Genomic DNA, 18,570 nt, shown 5'->3' on the forward strand with positions numbered 1-18,570 from the left:
TGTTTTTTCACTATTGAAAACATTTTTTTTACTATTCAAAGCATTATTTAAAACACTTTAAGGAAAAAATAAAATAAACATATTTTGTAAGGACTAAAATAAAATAAAAAAAAGTTTGCCAAGACATAAAAAACAAATAATCAATCAGATAAAGAACCTAACACTAGTAAGTAGTAACACAAATTAAAGGACATTAGTTGATAAATATTTCAGAAGACATCAAACTCATCTATTTGCTAAGCATGCAAGTAGCATGTTAGATGAAAGAAATGATTGTCAGCTTATTTTTGAAGAGTTAGACTGTATTTAATTACCACAAAAAATCTTTGCATGCAATTGAATCTTGTACGGAGAATAAATTTTTCGATGTGCAGCATAAATATAGTGCCCAGTCCCCTAAAGAACACTAGTTTTGTTTAATGAATGAAACACGATTGCCATAAGAAAGTAATTAATGATTTTATAACCAAAATGGGCAATGAGAAAATGTATGGAAGTCATAATAAACTGAGAACTGATTAGAAATTGATAATTTGAGTTATAAAAAGTCTTGCCGGTAAAAACAAAGAATCACTTGAAACTACAGCAGCTGTTAAATGTTTATGCATTCTTTCCATAGCATCCAATATAACTGATAGTTGACTGTTTTTGTAGTCCGTGATAACCTGGAAATATAAATAGAAAACTTTTATCTCACAAAAAGAGCAGAGTAGAATTACTATTATTATTTTTTTTAAAAAGCATATGAAAACTTTATTTAGTGTTCTCAGTGTCCCTTTCCATACCTGAAAGGGTCCAAATATTTCTTTTGTTACAAGCTCAAAATTCCCATCCTTCATAATTTCCTCGAGAGGAACATAGACAGCTGTTGGTTTAATAGCACCCTAAATAGATGGAATTGAATGGTTGTCTAGAGGACTACCCCCAAAGAGAAGCTTTGATCCTGGTATCTCAAGCAATTTATTCTTGTGTTCAAGCATCAAATCAGTTGTACACTGCAACATATGTGAAGAAAAATTAAGAATTTCAAAATGAAACTTGTCATTGCATGATAGAAAGCAAACAAATCTTCTGCCAAATGTGCACCAAAAATTCAAGAACTAAATAAATATTATAACATCCTGTTTGGATGCATGAAGAAATGGCTTATCAGAAAGCTATTTATTTTTGGATATATAAGGTTCACTATCCACCAACAATGTCAAACCAATGATGCACAACTTACATCAGCTAAGGCAAAAACTTCGAATTTGACTCATCATCCCAGCAGAACCAAAAATGAAATAATATAAATGAGTAAACACAAATCAGTGTCCAAACTTCTTTTAGTGTGTCAATCAATTGCATATCCTCCCATACCCCTCTTCCTCCACCCCCTCCCTTATTTAATCATTACATAAAAGCATAGATACCTTCTCCATATTTTAAATGTAATGTAAAAGAGATGATAATTGCAACTATTGCATTTTGCATATAATTAAAGTTAAAAAATATAACAAAGCATTTGAACTTTCATCGCCTTAAAGAGAAGAATGCCACAAACTTTGAGCGCACCGCCAAAACAGTTCTAAATGTTAGATCCTAGTTCAATAAGCTAAAAGGGGAAAATGATTGACATGTAATACTTACTGTGAGGACTGGGCCGATTGTCAAGTCTTCTAGCTTTCTTCTCTCAGCAAGATCTTTCAACTTAGATAGCAAGGATGTTTTAGACCAGTTCTTAACAACAGAAATTCAAATCCTGAAGTTAGTAAAGATGCAATACATAAAGTGCATCTTACAAAATAAATAATAAATGTACATTTTCATCTTCACCAATGAGATTAACCTTATGCATAAATAATAATGATTGTGCCGAGCATTTCTGACCACTGCATGCATATGCATCCTGATCACAGACCCAAGCAATGTAATCTTCCAGATCCTGAAACCAAGAAACCTTAGAGAAACTATTATAGAACTGAAAATTGAGTCGGTATGACATCCACAAAAAAATTGTAAGAAACCTGATGGACGTCAGGGCCCAGTATTTTCCAGTCAAATCCAGCATCTTCCAATTTAACGCGACCTTTCAAATCAACAGTCAACTTCTCTGCCACTCTTGAACTACCAGTAAAAAGGGTCATTCGTGGATGTGCCTGTAAATGTAATACTACTTCATGATACAATGTCATTGTCATATTATAAAAGGAACATGCAACCACATATAGATATTGATGTATGATTAACACAAAATAAAGGAGCTTGAAAGGCAACACGATCCAACAAGACTAAAAAAGGAGGTCCATATGAGTTAACATTGAGATCATCATAAAATAGAAGCATGAAAGTAAATTGGCAATCTTTCAGGAATAATATTATGCTTTTAAGAATCAATGCCTTGGATGTGAAAACAAAGGTACCAAACAACCAACCTCCAGCAACAGCTTGTTCATTGTCTTCCCATCAGAATTTATGAAGTCTGCATCTTCTACAGGTAGGCCACAGGTATGAAGCAGGCACAACATTTGTTCCATAATGGCTCACCTACATTAATTTGAATCAACAATTCAGAATTATAACTACTGAAAGATTTGAATTTTAAAGGTAAATAAAATTAATATTTCCAAAATCCGATAGATGAAAGAGTAATAGCCAATAGATACAATGATTTCTTTAACTGAATGAGAATCTGAATACCAACCAAATCAAAGATTATTGCATGGCAGGAAAAATACATAATCCTCACACAAACATTTGCAGGGAGAAAAAGCATTGCGTCACAATTATTTTCACCTCAACTAATTGAGATCAATATTTCATGCAGCCTATAGTCTAGCCCTGTATAATGTCATAAAAGTATGCCAAAATCAGAGCCAAAAGAACTTGCCTTGCTATCAACTTTAAGGACTGGCTTGTTGCCCATGTAAAGTGCACCCATCAATTGAAGGACAGCAATCTCCAAGGGAAAATTAAAAGGAGTAATAATTGCCACCTGCAGAACACACTTTCAGCTTTAAGAGTACATCAGGAGGGAAGGTGAATTATTTATTGGTTTGCATCAAGGGTCAACCCTTAGCCCCTACCTTTTTACCTTAACTCTGGATGTCCTCACGGAACAAATCCAAGAGATAGCGCCGAGATGCATGCTTTTTGCAGATGACATAGTCCTCCTTGGAGAGTCGAGGGAGGAGTTGAATGAGAGGTTGGAAACTTGGAGACGAGCTCTAGAAACATATGGCTTTCGCCTAAGCAGAAGCAAATCGAAGTATATGGAATGTAAGTTCAACAAAAGTAGGAGGGTATCTAACTCAGAGGTGAAAATAGGAGACCATATTATCCCTCAAGTCACACGGTTTAAATATCTTGGGTCTGTAATACAGGACGATGGAGAAATTGAAGGGGATGTGAATCATCGCATTCAAGCAGGATGGATGAAATGGAGAAAAGCATCGGGGGTGTTATGTGATGCAAAGGTACCGATCAAGCTAAAGGGAAAGTTTTATCGGACTGCGGTAAGACCGGCGATTTTGTACGGAACAGAATGTTGGGCGGTCAAGAGCCAACATGAGACTAAAGTAGGTGTAGCGGAGATGAGGATGTTGCGGTGGATGTGTGGTAAGACTCGACAGGATAAAATTAGAAACGGAGCTATTAGAGAGAGGGTTGGAGTAGCGCCTATTGTAGAGAAGATGGTGGAAAATAGACTTAGGTGGTTTGGGCATGTAGAGAGACGACCGGTAGACTCTGTAGTGAGGAGAGTAGACCAGATGGAGAGAAGACAAACAATTCGAGGCAGAGGAAGACCCAAAAAGACTATAAGAGAGGTTATCAAGAAGGATCTCGAACTTAATGATTTGGATAGAAGTATGGTACTTGATAGAACATTATGGCGGAAGTTGATCCATGTAGCCGACCCCACCTAGTGGGATAAGGCGTTTGTTGTTGTTTTTTGCTTACTAAACCAAACAATCGTGAAAAAAGTGCAAAACATCTAGCACAGCATCACTAATCACTAATCTAATTAAATCCAAAATGAGAAAACATTCAATTCCTTTTGTATCTCTTTTCTTGAGTAGAAGTTAGATCTATAGGACAAACTTTTTCTGTAGAAGACAAAAAACTATTTTTGATTAAAGATAGCACTTACCTTATAAAAGACATAAGTATTCTTGCAGGCAATGATGCCTGTGCCCAGGGTTTTGACCTCCCATCATATGTAAAAAATTGAAACCTCAAGAAGTATTCCTTTTTCTTTTCTTTTTTGGGATAAAAGACAATTTTTATTTTGCTTAATAACCAAAGGGAAATTAGATACTCCAGCCAAGGTCATCAATTTACATTGGCTTGATATATAGAAAAAACTTGCTTTCATTTTTCATTTCTTCCTTCTCTTAGAGTACACTTAACCAATTACTTCCATAGACTAATGTGCTTGACCACAAGGTAATCGATAATTTTGGCACAATAAACAAGCACCATTGGCAAGAGAACGACATAGACTCATTTTTTGCCTTTAAAATATAGTATAACAATTAAAAGAAAACAAAAATAAATGAAACAAAATCCTTACGGGACCATATGGCCAACGAAAACCATGACTTTGTTGTCTAAGATGATTTCCAGGGACACCAAAAGACCTTGCCAGGAAACGAACCTGAAAAGATTTTGTAAAAATGAAGCAAAAACAATGAAGAAATCACTAAAGGAATTGTGTGAGCTTTGTAAAATCCTAGGGAAACCACATAAGACAATGTTAGTTTTGTGGGCGTGGGTGTGTGCGCATGTACCAGGACTAAATTCTCCCACTAATGAAGAATCAATGACTCAAGGAAATTTATCAATATATACCATTCAATGAGCAGTTTAGATTCTACCATCATTCATTACAGAGAATGGCATATTTGAACTTGGGATTTCATTAATTTAGCAATAACATATCTTATTTTGATATACCTGATCTCCTCAAAAATTCTCTAGAAACTTTTGGGTCACATACACTTCCCCAAAAGCCTGCTGGTAACTCTTAGGAGAAACTCTTTGTATTAACTTTGTAAAGAAATCTGAAACCTGAGGGTCATGCAGTATAGATTATTTAATGTTTCCAATTAAACAAGAAAAAGTTGATCTTGAATACAACAAGTAGCAAAGTAAGATTAAAAAATAATAATAAATATTAAAAAAAAAACTTTCTTTAGTTTGAAATACCTTAGGAAGTGATAGCATGTGAGCTGCCTTAGTAGATATATCTCCATACATAAGATATCTACAAAAGATTTATAACAAAAACTACATTGCATTCATAAAAGATGGCCAAATAAGAACATAAGCATTGATATCATATCATGCTCTAAAGCATAAAATACTTGCAACAAATGTTCAAGTCACTTGTTTTCCTAAAGTGAAAATGAAAGGCATGTGACAGTAGATGATTTATTCATTTTCATTGTTATCATATGTAGGTTTAGAATACTAGGGTCTCATGTATTTTAGTTACTCCTCTTTGCATAAGTTTAAAACCAACCTTGTTGAAGTTCATTTTATAATCCAACCTTTGGTTAATCAGGAAAAATGAAAGCAAGTCTGAAAAGGATAAGTACTCCATTCACACTTTGCGAACCAACCATCTGAAAATTATCTCACGTTTCCATTTCAAAAGAAAAATAAGTGTCATATGCTATCCAAAAAAATGTTGTGTGACTTACAAAAGGTTTAAAAAAAGGCTGAAACCTCTGGGAATAGTCTAGAAACTCTAGATAATCCACCTATGCATAATTGCATCCTCAGCAAAAACCTGTTTGGGCAACAGTTTCCAATAATGGACAACACAAGGCATAGAGGTTTATATTCAACCATGAGGCCCTAATCACTTGTTTCTCTTTTGACCTATATGGAAATCATTAATTAATCCAACCAAAAGAAAGACAGTTTTATGTGTTTCTATTTCTATAAAGAAGGGAAGAAGAGATACAAATGACAATCTGCACTTACCTCTCTGGTGCCTTAAAAGGATTGTGTACACCATGTTTGGGACAGCTGGACAAGCTCTTTATAAAAGGCTGATAAGTCAAACACAAGAAAAACATTAGTCAAGATCTCTGTTTCAAACTAACTGTTGAATTCCAACCAAGTACCAACTCATCTATAGTCTTTAAATTGATTTTTTTTTATTTTCTTTTTTAACAAACTGATGAGAACCTTGTGTCATACAAAGAGGTTGAGGCTTCAAACTTGAACCTCCTGTCAACCAATAGGCATGGTGAGTGGTGTCTAGTAAGATAATGCCTCAGTCACTTTATATTTCATAGTTTGAACTTTGAAGGGTGAGGAAGTAATAAAAGAATAAAAACTTGAACATATCAAGCTGAATTCTCACTAAGAAGCAGTTTTTTGTGTGTGCCACAAAAGGAACATATTTCAAAATAAAATATTAAGTTAACAGGACAAATAGTTCATCACAGGGATGCACCTGAATGCCCGTTTCATCAACTTCAGCAACTTTAATAAACGAGTCTCCATTTAAAGGATCTGCAATTGTGTTCCAATTTGAAGATCCTACCCATTTACCTTGCACTGAAAGTGAAGACAATACAGAGGGATAGTCATCAAAGTACAGCACAATAAGTTTGATTAAAGATGAATTGTTGATAAATATGTGGAGCACAATTCCCAAAAAATATGCAGCAAAAATTTACAATAACTCTAAACTAAGTACAATTCAGATTTTGATGCATGGAAGGAAACAAAATTAAGGGAAATATGTTCAGGAATCCCTCCTTTTCCATCGCATTTCAATTTCTTTGATGAACATAATATTTAACGATCTGCTTTTGGATTTGATAAATACTTGAAAAGCAGGTTGGACAACTTACTGACAGAATCATGGAAAATAGAGATGAAAAAAGATTAAGTGCATCTTATGATGGTAACCCATTTCAATCTTTAATCACCAAATTTATCCAAAGGATTATGAAATTCATAAGAGTACTAATGCTATCTGCAAAGAACAATAGCATCACAGGTTGCTTGCCATACCCAAGTGCAAAACTTCAGCTGGCCTAGAACCTGATACCTCTTCTGCTTCTACTGTGGCAAATGATAATGAATGAGCACACCTGCTATATATTGTAAACAGGAATTTAGTGTTAATGTTTTAGAATTATATAAAATAAATATAATCAAATAAAAAAGAGTCACCAGTTAAGGCTGATACTTTTATCTTTGATTGTTTTTTAAAGGGATGAAACCACAAAATGGCTTTTCTAGCATCCCTGTGAGTGAGTTATTTAACCGAACAAATAAAAATCAACACAATGCCTCAGCTGCTCTTGACTTGAGTTCTGAAAAATGATCTAACCCAATCAGTTTGGATAAATGCAGTCAGACCAAAGTAGCAAAACAATTGACCCTCCCAAAACCAGTAAACTGCTGCCAAAAATATATTTATTATGATACAAATAGATCAGTGAATTGATTAACTATTAAAATTATTAAATTCCGCTAACTAAACGAGGATCAGCATTGCGAAAATCGAATTAAATTAAAATCCTTTGGGAATCAATTTTAGGGGACAAACAAAAACAAGAGATACCTAGAGAAAGCAAAAGAAGCAATGGCATTGTGGTTGCGTGAAATTGAATCCTTAGTAGCTCTGCTAACCAAAGACTTGAACATTCCGTTGGATCAGTTTCTAAAACCTTCACTCACTCACTCAATCACTTTCAGTTGACTTCAAAACGAAGTGACACTCTCTAATCCAATTTATTCGTATAAATATCAAAATAGAAAGGTGTCACTTTCAAGTTCGATAGAGTAGTTAGTTTCTGAACGTAATCTTCTAGATTCTATGACCCACGTGTTGGACACGTACGAGTGAGTCAGTCGCATGATAATATTACCCGGTCTTAGAAACACATGTCACATGGAGATAGCATGGGTTACCGAAACAAATTTGGACTGCGTGAATTAGGGGAAGATTTTTTTATAAATCTTGAACAAAAGAGTGATCTTAATTCTCAAGTATTATTCCTAAAAACCTTTTTATAAATCTTTCTATTATTTTATTAAAAAATACTGCAATAGTGAAAAAAATTAATTACATTTCCTATTTTAAATATGTATAAAATATTATAAAGAATTAAAATAATTCTAAAAATAATAATAATTAACCAAGAAATAAAATTAAGATACATCATATCAAAATATCAGCACATGGCTATGAGTCTATGACAAGGCTATTAATTAATATAAATATAAAATATAGAGATGTTAGAAACATATTGTACTTTTTAATATTCTCTCTTATACTGTATTCATTAAACCATGAACTTTTGTAATTTTCAGTAAATTTCTAGAATTTTTTAATATATAATTCTGCTTGTAATAGGAACCACTCGTAATTTGAAGTTGTTGTTAGCACAGAAGCGTTTCTTGAGTCTCATGAGGTCACACCCATTCACATTCACCTCCACTTCTATCTTTTTTCCTTCAATTCCCTGTGAATTCTCTACGTTTGGATTGAAGACCCGGAGGTATTTTTTAATTCATGGATAAGTATAAAAAAAATCAATGGAAAAGACACTGAAATTAAAACTACCAATGGAAAAATGATATGTTGGAAATTAAAAACAAATGATTGCTCAGGGATTTGAATTTGCATTATGCAATTGTTTTTAGTTTTTTTTTTTTTTTGTTAATTGTTCTTTGTCAATGCAAGTAAATGACTATCTTTAATTCGGGTACAAGCTTTCACTTTTAGCGTCTCCCACACAACACAAGCACCAAAACACAATAAAGAAAGCCATTGGATCAAGTGGCGATGCTTCAGATGATTAGTCATTTGATGCTACTGTATGTCCTCATTGCACACTTATACAACAATACTTCCATATTCTAAATGGTCTTTATTCATTTGACATTCACTTAACATAATAGAACATATTACTCTTAATGGAATTATTTGTCCTACTTTTTTATGCAATGCATTATATATGTTTATATTTTAAAATATTTATATATAGGGGTTTTATTTTATTATTTCATCTAGGCCCTAGGGCCCATAACATGTAAGGACCGACAAGCAAAGGAGCTCTGAGAGCCTGTAAGCCAATTCTTTAAATTATTTAGATAAGATTTTTTTTTTTACAGCATTAGATATGAATTATTTATTCTACACTGTTCGGCATCAATACAATTTGATTCCTTTTATCATGTCAGCACCTCAACCGATGATGATCTCACCAATTATATTTCAGCAATAAAAAAAAAGCCTAATAAAATATTTTTTTTTCATAAATTTATTCTAAAATCTAAAAATGTCATGGAGGGGCTGTGGCATATCCTACATGCAAATATGCTTCCTCTTACATTCTTACTCATCGCTTCTATCATAAATAGGACACACCCTCCTAATTTCGTTGTTCCTATCATAAATAGGACTTTTCTCAAGTAGAAGGAGGAACTTCCCAATTCTTTGGCACAGGCCCAAAATCATAGATTATTTCTCTGTGGCAAGACCATACAAGTTTTATAGCCTCTGGTGTTCCAATTCCTGCACCTCTAGCATCACCAGCGGGTCCAAACCTACAATGAAATTATTATTTTCAACTAACTAAAGCATCATTTCTTAGTTATGTACAAGTAAAACAAGTTGAAAAAAATATCAATTTACCAGTGATTCTGTGGAGCTCCGGTCGTCCTTGCTCTTAAACCAGCATAAGTAGTACCATTTACTGATTTGCCAATGACTTCCTGCAAATACGTGTTTAATCACAATGACCACATCAGAAGATAACACAATTATGTGCTCAGCAGACAAGTAACATGTTGGATATAAGTGTCAGCCATAACTTTGGAGTTGAACTCTAATTACTACAAAATATCTTGCAGGCAATTGATATAAGTAGAAAAAAAAAATTCAGCGTGCGGCATAAATAGAGTCCAATCCCCTAAACCATAATTTTGTTTCATGAATGAAATTATGAAAACACAAGGAAATAATGATTTTTATGACCAAAATGGGCAATGAGAAAAGTTGATAGGAGTCATTCTAAATTGAAACTTAAAATTGAGTCATACTAAATTGACCAAAATCACAATTATTAAAAATTGATAATTGTTCATGTCATACAAATAAATTTCAGTTATAAAAGTCTTGCCTGTAAAAACAAAGGATCATTTGAAACTACAGCAGCTGTTAAATGGTTATGCATTCTTTCCAAAGCATCCAATACAACTGCTAGCTGACTGTTTTGATAGTCCGTGATAACCTGGAAACATAAATATTTATCTCACAAAAAGAATAGAGTAGAATTATTATTATTTTTTACTAAAAAAAAGAATTTTTTTTTTAAAAGGGCATATAAAAACTTTATTTTCATGTTCTCAGTGTCCCTTTCCATACCTGAAATGGTCCAAATATTTCTTTTGTTACAAGCTCAAAATTCTTATCCTTCATAATTTCTTCGAGAGGAACATAGACAGCTGTTGGTTTAATAGCACCATAAATAGGTGGAATTGAATGGTTCTCTAGAGGACTACCCCCGAATAGCAACTTTGATCCTGGTATCTCAAGCAACTTATTCACATGCTCAAGCATTGAATCAGTCGTAACCTGCAACATATGAGATGAAAAATCAAGAATTCCAAATAAACTAAGCTTGTCATTGCTTAGAATAAAGCAAACAATTATTCCGTCAAAGATGCACCAGCTAATTAATAATTCTTCAGTTTACCAATAAATTATTCGTTTTTGGATATATAAGGTTCAAAGACTACCAAATCAAATAGAAGATATCAATTAAGGCATAAACTTTGAATTTGACTCATCATCCCAACAATAACGTTAATCAAATATTATAAATGAATAAACACAAATCAGTATTCAAACTTCTATTAGCCTGTCAATCAATGTACTGAAGATTGCTCTAAATAGCTGAGGACAAATCAATTGCATACCCGGCAACCTTTGATATCTAAAGCCTTATTTAGTTATAAGTTATCCTCCCACATTCCACACACCCCTCCCTCCCTTAACCATCACACAAAAGCATGGATAACTTGTCCATATTGTAAATGTAATGAAAAAGGGATCGAGGGGTGATAATTGAAATTTGAAACTAATACATTTTGCGTATAACTTACAAGAATGAATCCGTTCAATAAGTAAATTTACAAAATATTACAAAGATGGTTGAACTTTCATAAACTTCAAGAGAAGATTTGCCACAAACTTCGAGCAGGCCACCAAAACAGTTTTAAATGTTAAATCCTGGAACAATTACTAGAAGGGGAAAATAACAGGCATGCAATACTTACTGTGAGAACTGGGCCGATTGTCAAGTCTGCCAACTTTCTTCTCTCAGCAAGATCTTTCAACTTAGATAGCAAGGAAGTTTTAGACCAGTTCTGAACAAGGGAAAATTCAAACCATGAAGTTAGTAATGACACAATACATAAACTCATAAAGTGCATAATACAAAATAAAAAAACCAATGTAGTTCTTGGGGACATTTAGTCATGAACAAAGTACTCATAATAACCAATGTAACAAACCTCATGCATAAATAACAATGATTGTGCTGAGCATTTCTGACCACTGCATGCGTATGCATCCTGATCACAGACCCATGCTACGTAATCTTCCTGAAACCAAGAAACCATAGAGAAACTATTGTAGAACTGAAAATTGAACTAGTGCCTTTATGGTATCCACAAAAAATTGTAAGAAACCTGATGCACATCAGGGCCCAGTATTTTCCAGTCAAATCCAGCATCTTCCAATTTAACACGGCCCTTCAAATCAACAGCCAACTTCTCTGCCACTCTTGAACTACCAGTAAAAAGAGTCATTCGTGGATTTCCCTGTAAATTAATACTACTTCATAATCCAATATCATATTGTAAAAGGAACATGTAACCATATAAAAGTATTGATATTTGATTATCAAAAAATAACAGAGTCAAAAGGCAATAAGATCCAACAAAATTATAGAAAGAGGTCAAAATGAGTTAACATTGAGATCATCATGAAATAGAATCATAAAAGTAAATTGGCAATCTTTCAGGAATAATATTATGCTCTGCAGAATCAATCCCTTGGATGTGAAAACAAAGGTACCAAACAACCAACCTCCAGCAACAGCTTGTTCATTGTCTTCCCATCAGAATTTATGAAGTCTACATCTTCTAGAGGTAAGCCACAGGTATGAAGCAGGCGCAACATTTGTTCCATAACAATGCTCACCTACAACAATTTGAGTCAATAATTCAGCATTGTCACTGCAGAAAGATTTGAATTTAATAGCAAATAAAAGTCACATTTCCAAAATCCAATAGATGAAGAACAAAATAAGAAAGAGCAATAGATACAATGGTTTCTTTAACTAAATGAAAGTACCAACCAAGTAAGAAGAGATTGCTTGGAAGGGGACACCCCCCACTCCCCCCCAACCAAACACAAGTACACACTCAGGGACGGATCCACAAGTAGGGGCCTTGGCCCCCCCTCCCCTAGGACCCTTTATGTATATATGAGACAAAAAAAGAAAAAATAAAATTAAAAAAATACTAATTAAGGAAAATATATAAGAAAAATAAGTTTTTGAATTAGTATTTGCTTAATTTTGTTCTAGTAGTGGGTTATATCTCTAATTTTACACAAATTAATAATAAATATTTTTTAAAGCTTATTATTTATTAGAAGTTAAATATTTAAATAATTTTGTAAAAAAAATTTGGGCTCCCCCTTTGATATAGTCCTGGATCCGTCCCTGCACACACTCATAAACAACCCAGAAAAAAGCATCAGATAACAATTACTTTCGACACAACTGATTGCGATCAGTATTTCATGCAGCCTAGAAGCAAGCCCTGTATCAATTTTGTATTAGATGTAATGTCAAAAAGTATGCCAAAATCAGAGCCAAAAGAACTCACCTTGCTATCAACTTTAAGGACTGGCTTGTTGCCCATATAAAGTGCACCCATCAATTGAAGGACAGGAATCTCTAAGGGAAAATTAAAAGGAGTAATAATTGCCACCTACAGAACACACTTTCAGCTTTAAGATTACAATAGGAGGGGAAGGTGAATGTTTATGGTGTGAGAAAAAAATCTAAGCAATCACTTACTAAACCAGACACTCATGAAAAACTTCAAAATGTCTCCACATAGCATTACTAATCTAAAAAATTCAATTCAAAATCAGAAAATGTCTAATTCTTTTTTATCTCTTTTCTTGAGTAAAAGTAACATCTATAGGACATAAACTATTTTGTAAAAGACAAAACTATTTTTTATCAAAGATAGCATTTACCTTTCAAAAGACTTAAGTTTTCTTGTAGGAAAGAATACCTTGAGTCCAGGGTTTTGCCTTATTATTATATGTAACTAACTGAAACCTCAGGCAATATTCTTTTTCTTATCTTTTCTGTTTTGGGATAAAAGATGATTTTTTATTCTACTAAAGAACCAAAGGGTAACCAGCCACTCCAGCCAAGGTCATCGATGTACATTGGCTTGACGTATAGAGGCAACTGAATAAGCATAATAACAGTTATACCACAATCCACCTCCTTGATAACAAATCATAGTCACAACTCACAATTATTACGAATTACTAAGTTTTATTTTGGAAAACTTGGTTAGTTTTTCATTTCTTCATCTCTTAGAATTAACCCATTACTTCCACAAACTCATTTGCTTGACCAAAAGGTAATTGATAATTTTTGCACAATAAGCAAAGCACTGTTGGTGAGAGAATGACATGGACTCATTTTTTTTCCTTTAGAACATAGTATACCAATTAAAAACATATCAAAGCTAAACAAAACAAAATCCTTACCGGACCATATGGCCAACGAAAACCATGACTTTGTTGTCCAAGATGATTTCCAGGTACAGCAAAAGACCTTGCCAGGAAACGAACCTGCCAATATTTTGTTTAAAATAAAACAACAAAGAAATCACTAAAGGAATTATATGAGCTTTGTAACATCCTAGGGAAACCATATAGAATAATGTTAGTTTTGTGTGTGTTTGCATGTGTGCATGTATCAGTGTTAAATTCTGCCACTAACAAAGAATCTAGGTATCAATGATAGAAACAAAATTGATCAATATCTACAAGTCAATGGGCAATTATGATTTTTCTATTATTCTCTTACAGAGAATGGCATATTTTTACTTGGAATTTCATTTATTTAGCACTAACGCGTCTTATTTTGATATACCTGGTCTCCACAAAAATTCTCTAGAAACTTTTGTGTCACATAGACTTCACCAAAAGCCTGCTGGTAACTCTTTGGAGAAACTCTTTGTATTAACCTTGTAAAGAAATCCAAAACCTGAGGGTCATGCAGTATAAATTATTTAAAGTTTCCAATTAAGGAAGAAATAGTTTATCTTGAATACAACAGGTAATAATACATGATAAAGTAACAGTAAAAAAATAATAATAAAATTAAAAAAACTTTCTTTAGTTTGAAATACCTTAGGAAGTGATAACATGTGAGCTGCCTTAGCAGATATCTCTCCAAACATGAGATATCTGCAAAAGATTTATAGCAAAAAACCAGATTAAATTTCATAAAGTAGACAAAATAAGAACATAGGAAATCATGCTCTAAAGCATAAAATACTTGGAACTAAAATAGCCAAGTCAGTTGCTTTTTTGGAGAGAAAATGGCAGCTGGGTGACATTAGAAAGTTTATTTATTCAACTTCTTATCATAGGCAGCTTTAGAATACCAGGATCATGGTATTTTAGTTACTCCTCTTAGCAGAAGTTTGAAAGCAATGGGGTTGGAAATTTATTCTACAATCCAACCTTTATTTTGTCAGGAACTATTGAAACGCACCTGAAAAGAATAAGCACTACCATTCCATTCACACCTAGCAAACTAAACATTTGAAAATCACATCATGTTCTGCTTCAAAAGAAAATTAAAAACTAAATTGTCATGTCATTTGCTATACAGCAAACTGCTGTATTATTTACAAAAAAAGGCAGAAACCTCGGGTTAATCTAGATAATCCACCTATGCTTACATCCACAGTAACATCCCATTTGGGCAACAGTCTCCTATATGGACAATATAAGGCATGGAGGTTTATATTGAAGGATGAGGTTCCCATCATTTTTTTTCTTTCTTTGACCTATATGACAAACATCAATCCAACAAAGAAAAAAGATTTTTATATGTTTATATTTCTATAAAGAAAATAAATAGATACAAAGGATAATCTGGTCATACCTCTCTGGTGCCTTAAAAGGATTGTGTGCACCATGTTTGGGACAGCTGGACAAGCTTTCTACAAAGGGCTGATAAGTCAAACAATAGGAAAAAGTTAGTAAAGATCTCTGTCTCAAACCAACTATTGAATTCCAATCAAGTACCAACTCATATATAGCCTTCAAATTGAAATTTATTTCTTTTCATTTTTCACAAAAAGACGAGAACTCTGTCTCATGGACGGAGGTTAAAGCTTCAAACTTAAACCTCCTATTCAAAAAATAGGCGTGGTGGGTGGTGACTGATAACATAATAACTCAGTCACTCTATATTTCATAGTTTGAAGGGTGAGGAACTAACAAAAGAATACAGCCTTGACCCTATCAAGCTGAATTCTCCCTAAGCAGCAGTTCTTTATGTGCGCAACAAAAGAAACATATTTCAAAATAAAATATTAAGTTAACCGGACAAATAATTCAATACAAGGATGCACCTGAATGCCTGTTTCATCAACTTCAGCAACTTTAATAAATGAGTCTCCATTTAAAGGATCTACAACTGTATTCCAATTTGAAGATCCTACCCATTTACCTTGCACTGAAAGTGAAAACATACATTCAGAGTGATAGCCATCAAATCAGAGCACAATAAGTTTGATTAAAAATTAATTTATTGATAAATATGTGGTGCAGAAATTTACAATAACACTCAGTACCATTCAGATTCTGATGTATAGAAGGAAACAAAATAGTGGGAAATATGTTCAGGAATCCTTTCTTCTTTTTCATCACATTTCAATTTCTTTATGAACATAATATTTAACAAACTGCTTCTGGATTTGATAAATACTTGAAAAGTAGGTTTGACACCTTGCAGACAGAATCATGGAAAGTAGAGACAGAAAAAGATTTAAGTACATTTTATGATGGAAACCCTTTTCAATCTTCAATCACCAAATTTATCCAAAGTACTATGAAATTCATAAGAGTACTAATGCCCCTTCTGCAAAGAACAAAAACATCAAAGGTTTTGGGGCATACCCAGGTTCAAAACTTCAGCAGCCCTAGAGCCTGATATCTCTTCTGCTTCTACAGTTGCAAATGGTAATGAATGAGCATACCTACAAAAATGAATTCAGCACTCAAAATACACAATAAGACTTGTATCACAAGCTATAGAAATGAAATCGAGTAATAGTAAACTATTTTAGAAATATGTACAACAAACATGACCAAATAAAAAAAAATACTGGTTAGTAGTTAAATCTAATACTTTATCTTTGAATTTTTTTTGTATAAAACGTGAATTGGAGGAAATTACAAAATGACTTATCTAGCATCCCTGTGAGTCATTTAACCTAAGAAATAAAAAAATAATACAATAATGCTCCAGCTGCTCTTGACTTCAATTCTGAAAAAATTATCTAACCAAATCAGTTTGCGTAAATGTAGTAAGACAAAAAATAGCAAATCAATTGGGCCTCCAATACGACAGCAAATTGCAGCCAATAAAGCATTATTATGATGCAAATAAATCGGTCAATATATATTCTGGTTTAGAGTTATAGCCTTGCTAATATTCTAAACAGTACTCAGCTCAGGTAATCATTAGCTAAATTGTTTTTTACAAATCCTTAGTTACTCAAATCATTTTTTTTATATATAGAACTAACATCTTAAAATGTTCTGTAACAAACAGTACTCTCAGAAACATCAGTGTTTGTAAGCAGAACACGGACCTAATCATAAACCTAAATACATATAATATTTTTTATTAGATAACCCGAAGTTGATCGTGGAACGAATTAAAGTTCCAATGAACACAATTTCAACTGTTTCGCAGATAACTGGAGGCTATTTTTCATCTAAATCACAGAACAAGCTGGGTATCGAATTGATTAACGATTAAACTTACTAAATTCAACTAACTAGACGAGAGAAGATAAAAGAAGATACCTAGAGAAAGCGAAAGAAGCAAAGGCATTGTGGTTGTGTGGAGTTGAAACCCTAGCTGCTCTACTAACCAAAAGCTTGAACATGCTGTTCGATCACTTTCTAGTTTAGTCCAAAATGAAGTGATGATCTTGCTGAGTACACGTGGGATTTATCGTGTTTCTCTTGAGTGAAAATATTGGTTAGTAGTTACCGTGGTGCTGGCCTGCTGGGAGGTGGTTGATAATTTTTGCTTGTGTTAGTTTATCTTCTTTTATTCACATTTTATTTTGTACGGATATAATTGTTAATTACCTCTTTTTGTCAATGATTATTATATTGTGACTAATCAAGTTAAGCTCAAGTAGTAAAATAGATTTTGACTCAAGCTGATCTTCAACTAGCGAATAATTTTAGGCAAAAATATCAAATGGGGTTCTTTTTACAAATTATTTATCTAAATGGGTCTGTTTTGAAATTATTTACCTCGTGAGTCTCTTTTTATACTACAAGGCGCTTCTCCGTGTTGAACGCACCCCCCGAAATGGTGACACGTGACATGGGTTAGGAAGTGGTGGTCTGTCAGACGCGACCACACGTGGTGGCCTGCTGTCAGGCGTGACCACACGTGTCAGGCGTGACCACACTTCCTTTCAAATACTTTAACGTTTCAATCTTATTGCGCAATACTTTTAAAATAAATAAAAATAAATAACGATAATGTGAATGATACATAAAAGAATCGACATTTATTTGTAACGTCTATGTAAATGTTGGTTATTAAAAAAATATACCAACAACATCAATAATTATGAGCTTAACTAATAATAATAATAATGTGGTGGACATAAAAACAACTACAATAAATAATTATTGTCATCAACAAACAAATATAACATATATAAACACAACATAATTATAACCAAATATTAAATTATTAAGTTACAATAAATTACTATTTATCACACAAAAAATATAAACAAAGTTACAATAAATTTATCGTCCGTGTCAATTTGTTTATGCACCTACAAAATATAATCATTATTATCATCAACAAAATAAATACTAAATAATGCTATAATATATCGAAGATAACAACATTTATTAGTTTTGGGCAAAATTTATAACCGGTATAAAGCAATTCAACAATAATACATACAACAGTAAGGAGTGAGACTCAGTTGAGCGTAAAACACTTCAACGATTTCGTAGTGCAAATGGAACGAAGGAGGAAGAGGGGTTTTATAGAGAGGCGTGGAAGGAAGTGTCTGACAGACCAACATGTGTGATCGCGCCTGGCAGGCCACCACGTGTGGTCACGCCTGGCAAGTCACCACTTCTTAACCCATGTCACGTGTCGTCATTTCAAGAAACGCGCCCAACAGAGAAGCGCCTTATAGTATAAAAAGAGACCCACGAGATAAATA

At 33.3% G+C, this 18,570-nt stretch overlaps 1 protein-coding gene and 1 pseudogene across 3 annotated transcripts; both read right to left on the reverse strand.

The window, feature by feature from the left end:
- Window positions 1-440: 440 nt before the first annotated feature.
- LOC100804822 (probable aldehyde dehydrogenase) lies at window positions 441-7,767 on the reverse strand (annotated as a pseudogene).
- Window positions 7,768-9,249: 1,482 nt separating this feature from the next.
- Window positions 9,250-17,377, reverse strand: ALDH12A3 (aldehyde dehydrogenase 12A3). 3 transcript variants are annotated; one of them, XM_003549616.5, is made up of 16 exons: window positions 17,168-17,377; window positions 16,253-16,332; window positions 15,706-15,809; window positions 15,234-15,301; window positions 14,470-14,527; window positions 14,211-14,324; window positions 13,823-13,906; window positions 12,916-13,020; window positions 12,110-12,223; window positions 11,710-11,841; window positions 11,533-11,622; window positions 11,296-11,385; window positions 10,382-10,591; window positions 10,137-10,247; window positions 9,650-9,729; window positions 9,250-9,561 (listed from the first exon to the last, which is right to left on the reverse strand). In XM_003549616.5, exons 1-16 carry the CDS (start codon window positions 17,248-17,250, stop codon window positions 9,423-9,425), a joined length of 1,662 nt encoding a protein of 553 aa, XP_003549664.1. In that variant the 5' UTR covers window positions 17,251-17,377; the 3' UTR covers window positions 9,250-9,422. The 3 variants fall into 3 exon arrangements, with proteins under 3 accessions (XP_003549664.1, XP_006600684.1, XP_006600683.1); XM_006600621.3 differs by lacking the exons at window positions 15,706-15,809; window positions 17,168-17,377 and having other exon boundaries at window positions 14,211-14,304; window positions 16,253-16,303; XM_006600620.4 differs by lacking the exons at window positions 16,253-16,332; window positions 17,168-17,377 and having other exon boundaries at window positions 14,211-14,304; window positions 15,706-15,810.
- Window positions 17,378-18,570: the final 1,193 nt, after the last annotated feature.

Source organism: Glycine max, chromosome 17 (genome assembly GCF_000004515.6).
Source record: "Glycine max cultivar Williams 82 chromosome 17, Glycine_max_v4.0, whole genome shotgun sequence".
Taxonomy (NCBI): domain Eukaryota; kingdom Viridiplantae; phylum Streptophyta; class Magnoliopsida; order Fabales; family Fabaceae; genus Glycine; species Glycine max.